At 29.5% G+C, this 8,848-nt stretch overlaps 4 protein-coding genes across 4 annotated transcripts; 3 read left to right on the forward strand and 1 right to left on the reverse strand.

The window, feature by feature from the left end:
- Positions 1 to 482: 482 nt before the first annotated feature.
- On the forward strand, positions 483 to 1,658 carry LOC119602528 (probable inactive tRNA-specific adenosine deaminase-like protein 3). The gene has a single exon (XM_037954105.1). The coding sequence runs from the start codon at positions 542 to 544 to the stop codon at positions 1,643 to 1,645; it is 1,104 nt and encodes a 367-aa protein (XP_037810033.1). The 5' UTR covers positions 483 to 541; the 3' UTR covers positions 1,646 to 1,658.
- Positions 1,650 to 2,401, reverse strand: LOC119602529 (28S ribosomal protein S28, mitochondrial). Its single transcript, XM_037954106.1, has 2 exons — positions 2,034 to 2,401; positions 1,650 to 1,972 (listed from the first exon to the last, which is right to left on the reverse strand). Exons 1-2 carry the CDS (start codon positions 2,301 to 2,303, stop codon positions 1,676 to 1,678), a joined length of 567 nt encoding a protein of 188 aa, XP_037810034.1. The 5' UTR covers positions 2,304 to 2,401; the 3' UTR covers positions 1,650 to 1,675.
- Positions 2,402 to 5,552: 3,151 nt separating this feature from the next.
- LOC119602531 (protein FAM136A-like) lies at positions 5,553 to 7,177 on the forward strand. The gene is made up of 3 exons (XM_037954108.1): positions 5,553 to 5,816; positions 6,607 to 6,771; positions 6,834 to 7,177. Exons 1-3 carry the CDS (start codon positions 5,730 to 5,732, stop codon positions 7,020 to 7,022), a joined length of 441 nt encoding a protein of 146 aa, XP_037810036.1. The 5' UTR covers positions 5,553 to 5,729; the 3' UTR covers positions 7,023 to 7,177.
- Positions 7,178 to 7,475: 298 nt separating this feature from the next.
- Positions 7,476 to 8,473, forward strand: LOC119602530 (protein FAM136A-like). Its single transcript, XM_037954107.1, has 2 exons — positions 7,476 to 7,778; positions 7,841 to 8,473. The coding sequence occupies exons 1-2, from the start codon at positions 7,521 to 7,523 to the stop codon at positions 8,027 to 8,029; spliced, it is 447 nt and encodes a 148-aa protein (XP_037810035.1). The 5' UTR covers positions 7,476 to 7,520; the 3' UTR covers positions 8,030 to 8,473.
- Positions 8,474 to 8,848: the final 375 nt, after the last annotated feature.

The following is an 8,848-nucleotide window of genomic DNA, read 5'->3' on the forward strand; positions in this document are numbered from 1 at the left end:
GTCTATAACGTTCAAACATACAAACATACAAACAAACACACATTCATTTTTATATATATAGATTAAGTTATAGTGATTACATGCTTCCCAGCAAAAACTTGCAACTTTCACTACCTATGTATGTCACCTATACCACGCTCTATTACAAATGGGTACTTTTATAAGTACATACTTACAAATCAAAAGTTCCTTGTAAAAGATTCTTATTGACTAAAGGCCTTACATTTGAAAATTTAATAAAGCAACAAAAATCACATTTTCACACCCTAAATATTCAGCAACGGTACACTTTTATGTATATTGTATGTATGTAACGTTCTCAAGAAATAATTTCAAATTAAAACGGTGCTTTTGTACTTGGCAGTGCTGTGCTATGTCAACATGTTAATAAAATAGTTACGGCTACTCGCCGCTTAAACACGTTGGCGCTACAGTCATTGATTACAAATGTCAACAGCTGTTAGTATTTGTTTACATTTTGTTTTTTTTTTTTGTCTGGAAACAATTCTTTGGACAATTTTTATAAAATTTTAACTAAAAAATGACGCCACCAGTTACAAAACGTTTAAAAATGGATGAAATAAAGCAAATTAAAGCCATTTTATCTGATGATTATACCGAAAACATAAAAGATGTGGAGGTGTTTGTCCACACAGTACAGGACAAAAAGGATATATCCAAAATAATGCAGGAATTGGCCAACAAACTGCCTTTAGCAACTCTACAGCATTTAAAGAGAGTCAATGGAAAACAGATAGTAATATGTGCCACAAATGAGCTGGCGGAAAGAGAAAACTTGCAAATATTTTTACAACAAAAATTAGAAAGTAAAGAAATAATAAACAAATTATTATCACAAAATGAAATTATAAAGGTTCCTAGTGCTGCAGCCAAATTAAGATGGCAATATGAGAAAATCAGCTCTAAATGGCCTTGTAAATTTCATCCCGATAAATATATGGAACAACGATATGAAGGTACTAATTTTACCTTACAAGACAAAGAGTTTCATTTGAAAATTGCTCGGCTTTTAAGAAGTGTTTCCCTGAAACTAGCAAATGGTAATTGTGTGGGTATATGTATAGATCCAAGATTTAAGAGTATAGTAGCAATAGCTGCAAGTGAAAAACAAAAAAGTCCTGTCATGCATGCTCCTATGGTATTGGTAGATTTTGTAGCAAAATCTCAAGAATCAGGCGCTTGGAATGATATATTAGCAGAAAATAATCAGCATGAAAATAGTGAAAAATCAAGTGAATTTAGTATGTTGGGTATAGCTAAACAATATGAAACATTCCTAAATGAAAATGAAGAATTCAAAAATATAAAACTGGGAGCTGAAAAGGTACACGAAAAGGAAAAACTAAAATTAGAAGATACATCTTCTCTAGAAGGTGATAATCTTACAAAATATGGCCCTTACTTATGTACCGGCTACGATATTTATCTCTCACATGAACCCTGCTTAATGTGCAGTATGGCTCTAGTGCACAGTCGTGCCAAAAGAGTATTTTTTCTAGAGAATTCTCAAAATGGAGCTTTGACAACAAAATTTAAATTACAAGCTGTACCGGAACTCAATCATCATTATGAAGTTTACCAATTTTTATATGATAATAGTGCACAAAGTGAAAATAAAAGTTAACAAATTAAACAAATATAAAGTGTAATTTATTTAAGCTTTCGATACAGAAGTTTTCATAGCCCCCTGTCTGGCAGGGGAAGAAAGTAAACCTAATAACTGACAATCCGCTTCCAAGATAGTTAAATCTTTAGATGAACCCAAGAATTTAGTAGATAACTCCAAGTCCTTAATCCTTAGGCGCACTCTGGCACCACGTACATAGTCTTGTCCATTGCGGGCTGGTCTGGTACAGACACAATGAAATTTCCAGCCAAAATCAATATACAAATCATCGCCCACCACATGGAAAATTTTGCCGGAAACTACTTTACCCTCAGGATCGCCCAACTAAAAAGATATTAAATAACTCTTACGATAAACTATTTGCAAACAAAACCATTCAACTTACATCGATAAACTTTGAATTCCTCAATAATGAAGCAAATGTTTCTGTATCCTTAGGTTCTTCTTTAGGTTTTAAAGCATCAGTGTGACTTTCATAGGCTTTAGCAAAACCTTTTAAGCCAACATTTTGCTCCTCCACAACTGTTTCCAAGGTAGCCGAGCCCGTTTGCTCTTGGGTGCCTTTAACGTCAGCAGAGAAATAGCGTTGTGATGCAGAAATATTTCGTACACATGTCTGCAAAGTTAATCTATTAAACCGGCATAAAAATGACATTTTATTTAATAAAAATAAATATTTTAATAAAATTCTAATAAGGTTTTCACTAAATGCCAGGTTATGTAAAACAGCTGTTAGAAGTTCAAGGGGATGTGTTTAGTAATCACAACATCAACAGCTGATTGTTGTGGTTCGATATGTTTAGTTTTTTAATGCTTACACTGTGAGAAAAAGTATACATGCAAACTTTAATATATAAAGTCTAATCATTCTCCACCATGTTCAAATATATTATGTTAATTATTTTGGATATAAGTGAATTTTTTTGTTATAAATTTCATAACTAAATTTTCTGTCTAAATCTTATTAACAAGAAATTAATTTAAACTCAATTAACATACATTTTGACAAGACATTTAATAAAATGTTTTATTAATAAAATGAAACTAATAATACTACAAAGTATCATATTGTAAAACCCTCTTATATAATATATAAATTGGTTTTAATGTTAAAATCCGGTGATTTTTTTAAAGTTACTCGAATCTATGTTTTCTTGAGTTATGATTCTAAAGTGACCGATATGTAACTGTTTTAGTGATAAGTCAATAATTCAGTTTAACAAAGTTTTAATTATGCCATTCAGCAGCATCAGTGTTGACCAAAGTTATTCAGCAACTGTTTTTTAATTGTTGACCGATTTTCGAAATAGTTGATCCCCCTACCAAAAATTATGTGTACCGTTAGAATAAGAAAATAAAACTTAGGAAAGAAATAGATATAGTGAGGTTAGTAATAATAAGAAGGAAAGAACTTTAGAGAAAAGACACGATAAAGCTGGCTACAGACTATAATATTCATTAAAACGACATGTCAAAATTTTCAAATAAAATTAAAAATATTATAGTGTAGATACAAACCTTATTAAAAATACGGATGGAAAATTGAAAATCGTATGATTTTTCAAAATTTTTTGAAAAATTTCTGAACGATTGGATTTTTCGTTTTATTTAAGTTTTATTTTTATTTAAACAAAGAAAAACATAAAATAAGAAACAAATTTCAAATAAAAACAGAAACAGAAACAAAATGAAAATTTACGTTTTTTCTTTGAATTTTTTCATATTGAAGTTTCATTTTATTTCAAATCTGATAGTGTAAAAACAAAGTATATTTTCTATTTGAGTTTTTTGATAATCATACCAATTTTAATTTTATTTTGTTTTGGCAGTATGAAATAAAAATCTAACGACTTCTCTTATAGTGTGCAGGCAGCTTAAGACATTTAATAAAATGTTTTATTAATAAAATGAAACTAATAATACTACAAAGTATCATATTGTAAAACCCTCTTATATAATATATAAATTGGTTTTAATGTTAAAATCCGGTGATTTTTTTAAAGTTACTCGAATCTATGTTTTCTTGAGTTATGATTCTAAAGTGACCGATATGTAACTGTTTTAGTGATAAGTCAATAATTCAGTTTAACAAAGTTTTAATTATGCCATTCAGCAGCATCAGTGTTGACCAAAGTTATTCAGCAACTGTTTTTTAATTGTTGACCGATTTTCGAAATAGTTGATCCCCCTACCAAAAATTATGTGTACCGTTAGAATAAGAAAATAAAACTTAGGAAAGAAATAGATATAGTGAGGTTAGTAATAATAAGAAGGAAAGAACTTTAGAGAAAAGACACGATAAAGCTGGCTACAGACTATAATATTCATTAAAACGACATGTCAAAATTTTCAAATAAAATTAAAAATATTATAGTGTAGATACAAACCTTATTAAAAATACGGATGGAAAATTGAAAATCGTATGATTTTTCAAAATTTTTTGAAAAATTTCTAAACGATTGGATTTTTCGTTTTATTTAAGTTTTATTTTTATTTAAACAAAGAAAAACATAAAATAAGAAACAAATTTCAAATAAAAACAGAAACAGAAACAAAATGAAAATTTACGTTTTTTCTTTGAATTTTTTCATATTGAAGTTTCATTTTATTTCAAATCTGATAGTGTAAAAACAAAGTATATTTTCTATTTGAGTTTTTTGATAATCATACCAATTTTAATTTTATTTTGTTTTGGCAGTATGAAATAAAAATCTAACGACTTCTCTTATAGTGTGCAGGCAGCTTAAGCTGATAAATAAATAAGTTGGAGTATTTACCATTAAAAATGGAAAGGGAAGAGTTTTACATCTTTACTGTTCGAATGTCTCGCCATCTCATTTAGAGACGATGGACTAGTTTAGATGTATAGTACACACATATCAGGGATTTAATAGCAGCTTGACTGTCAGTATAGATTCTAATATCTTTACTGTTCGAATGTCTCGCCATCTCATTTAGAGACGATGGACTAGTTTAGATGTATAGTACACACCTATCAGGGATTTAATAGCAGCTTGACTGTCAGTATAGATTCTAATATCTCTGATATTTCAGCTTGAAGAATACTACATACATTCATCATTGAGTCAAAAAGATATCTTTGTTTTACAGTCTTCAATGAAGATGCCACCACCAACTCTATTCAATACTTTGGATCCATTTGTGTAAACACAGAAACTTGCTTAGCAGAACGAACAGAGTCTTAGAGGAAGTTGCTCTACATTGCATAACTGACTGAAATTTTCTTAAGGTACAAGGTATTTCTCAGTGTTACACACGGAATGACAATTTGATAGATAAACAAACGGATAAAATTCAATAAAATCTGATTTTTGTATTTACTTATTTTTTCCTTTTACTTATTTTAATTTTTTCTGCTACTAAGGGCCAATCTTTAGGTGAAAGATTAGCGATTAAATTAAAATTAAATAGAGGTGGTTTAAACTTAAGAATGAAATGCAAAAGTGTAAACAGCTGTTGTAAAAAAAATAATATAATTTTTATAAATCTAAACATTAAAATGTTTTACTTATTGGTTAGTATAAATTATGAACATTTAAAATACATTTTTTTTGTTTTAAATTTAAGTTTTAATTTTCATATTAAATTTACAATTGTCTTCTTCTTTTTTATAAAACATGCTTTGTTTTGATAACAAACAGTGACATTTTCTGTTGTTTTGTATGACAACACTGCGAAGTTTAATATTTTACTCAAAAACATCAAAGGGGATTAATATCAGATTAAATTTATGTTTAGATTAAGTAATTTGATTATTTATTGGCATTTGATTGCCAACTCAAAAACCCGCTCTAAAAGAACAAATCTAATCTCAATTCTAATAAAAATAATATTTTTTTACGTAGTTTTTTTTTTAGTGTACTTAACTGTGTTTATTTATCACAAGAAAAACAGCTGTTTCAATTTATTTATTTTATTTGAATCACCCTCTGTTTGGTTTCAACATTTTTTATCAATAAAACTCAAAAAAACACGAGTTACGCATTTTTTTCCAATTACTTACCTAATTTTTGTAAAAATATCGTTTCTTCAATTAAATTATTAATAAAAAGTACCAAAAATGATTCAACAACAACGTCAACGTATCGAACAAGCCGTCACCGAAATGATCGATGATATGGATAAAACACATTTACGTAAAATGCAGGTAAATAATGGGGGCGAATGGAAACATAAGTTGGAAATGGGGATTGTTTTGTAACAATTATTAAAATTATCTTAATTAGGGTGCCGGTGAAAATGTTTATTGTTTGTTGTGGTATAATTAGCTGGTGAAAGAGTGCTATATTAGATGATATTAACGGCAGGACTAAAAATATAGCTTTCATAGTAAGACAATGGAAGGCTGGCCTGGTAAGGGTATATAGTTTTCCATAGGGTCATATTAGGTTGGAGCTTCCTATATACGAGAAAAATATGCCTACATACGTGTATATTTGCTGTATCCATTGGCGACATTCATAGAGGCTCCATCAGTATAGTTTTCGCACTTAAGAATTTCTCTATAACTCATTAGGAAACTGCACCAAATTGGTCCTTATAGTGATACGGTAGATCTCGTGCATTCAAGATAGATTTGTTCGTCGAGGGAAGAATGATGTCCAGTTTATTATAAAGTAAACATTGGAAGTTCTTTTAGATATGTCGGTAAAGAGTAGAAGAGCAATTCGATTGATGAAGAAGCAACATTTCCAAGAAAATATTTCGACCAACAAAAAAAGTTTTTAAAGAAATCTTTGAAAACCATAAAAAACGCAAGATTTGAATACAGATTACAAAATTAGATAGGATTTAAACTGGTGTTTTTAAAAGTATATATTTAGAATGTTTTTATTAATGTCCAGTTTTAAAGAAATGCGTCTGATCAGTGTTCATATGTTCCAAACCTGAATATCTTTTCTTTCTAATATTAAAAATCTTTTATTTCTTCCATACAGACAGACATGCATTTGTGTGCCGCCAAATGTTGTCAAGACACCAGTGCCAGTGTGGACAGTGTGCAACGTTGCGTCGATAGATGCTCCCAACCTTTGACCAGAGCCCAAAACTATGTTCAACATGAATTGGGTGAATTCCAAGGCAGACTACAAAGATGTGTAATGGTAAGTTAATTACTTCTGCAGCATATTGGGAATTTATTACAAAAAATGTTTTTGTATTTCAGCAATGTAATGACGATATTAAAGTCAAAATGCCCGCCAATCCCAGTGAAGATGATATTGCCAAATTCACAGATCAATTTGAACGTTGTGCTGTAAAATGTGTAGACAAACATGTCGGCTTAATACCCAGTATGATGAAAACTATGAAATCTGTTTTGGCTAAGGGTCCTGAGGCCATACCACAAGTTTGAATGTGTGTTGTTATCTTTATATCTTCGCAATTTCTTAACTTTATTATTGTTTTTAATTGAAGGCGAATATTTTTATTGACTAAAAAAAATTAAAGTTTTTTTTTCTTTGAAATAAAATCTAACAAGCAGGGCTTGTTTCTTTTATTAGAATAAAATTTTGGATTTGTTGTTAAATGTAAGCTAGAAGATTAATTAGGGATTAGAGAGTTAAGCTAAGCCGCTTGATTAAAATTTTCTTATTTTAACCAAATTCTTGAAAATATTGAAATTTTCACTTGTTTCAGCTTTAAATTTTCAGCAAAATTGTTTTGCCAAAAACTTGATTCTAAATTATGGAACGAATTTCTAAAAGTTTCAAGTAAAATTACAGTTTAATTTAAAATTTGTTTAAGAAATTTGGCTTACAATTCTAACTTGACAATTTCAGTATGTAACTTATTTATTTAAAATTTGTATAACATTTTGTATTAAAAATTTTTTATTCCATAAATTCCTAAAATGATTGAAGATCAGCGTAAACGTATTGAAAAAGCTGTTACCGACATGATACACGACATGTACAAGAGCCACTTGAGAAAAATGCAATCCAATATGCATTTATGTGCAGTCAACTGTTGTGATGATCTCGGTCATCGTCCCACTCTAGAAAATGTACAATCATGTATAGAAGACTGTGCTGCACCCTTGCTGAGGGCCCAAGAATATATACAACATGAATTGGGCCTTTTTCAGTCAAATCTTCAAAATTGTGTAATGGTTAGTTGTACAGGATTTTTTTCACCAAACGCTAACGTTTAATTCTTGATATTTTTCTTTAGCAATGTAACGATAATGTTCGTAGCGATATACCGCTGAATACTCACGAATCGGATATTTCAAAATATCGTTATCAATATGAACGTTGTACGATGAAATGTGTAGATAAATATATTGGTCTCATACCAAGTATGATGCGTTCCATTAAAACAGTTTTAGCTAACGGGCCTAACGATATAAAACAAGCCTGACTATATAATGCATGTTTAATGAATGGATGTTTAAGATCATGAGATTTATTTTTGAAAATTAAAATACGTTACTTTTATGTTGAAGGGATATCTATACAAAAATGTGAATTTTTAGAGTGAAAACATAAACGCCAAAAGATTTTTGATAAATTCCAAAACTTCCACTTTGAAAACTATTTATCATTCATTATATTTGTACAAATCCAATGTGCAAGTTGGCATCTAATTGATAAACTTATGACATTTTTATAAACTACTATAAAAATGTTTAATTACTTTTTTGCTGCTTTTTGAATAAAGAATAATCCAGCTGCATTGCCATTTAATACACACACACAAATATGCGTGTGAAAAATAGTTGCAACTTTTTGCTAATTAAGTTTTAATTAGTCTTAATGCTTAAACAAAAACATTAAAATGACAACTTTTAATAATTATCCTATAAATAACGAATAAATACGCAACTAAATGTTAAACATTTCATTAAAATTTCTACGTTTTATACCAGTATGCAACATTTTTTGTTGACAATTTTTTCATAGTGTGCGAAATAATTTGTTTAGCTAATTATTAAATTAACAAGAGCAAAGTTTTTGTTATACCCTACACCACTATAGTGGGAAGGGTATTATGCGTTTGTGCTGATGTTTGTAACGCATTAAAATATTAGTACTACACCCACCTTAAAGTATACCGATCGACTCAGAATCACTTTCTGAGTCGATTTAACGATGTCCGTCCGACCGTACGTGTGTCCATGTAAACGTTGTTATCAAAGTACAGGTCGCAATTTTCAAGATAATTCGATGAAATTTGGAA

This window comes from Lucilia sericata, unplaced genomic scaffold (genome assembly GCF_015586225.1).
Source record: "Lucilia sericata isolate MDLA Ls3-8-SP2 unplaced genomic scaffold, ASM1558622v1 Contig000237F_arrow, whole genome shotgun sequence".
Lineage (NCBI taxonomy): Eukaryota > Metazoa > Arthropoda > Insecta > Diptera > Calliphoridae > Lucilia > Lucilia sericata.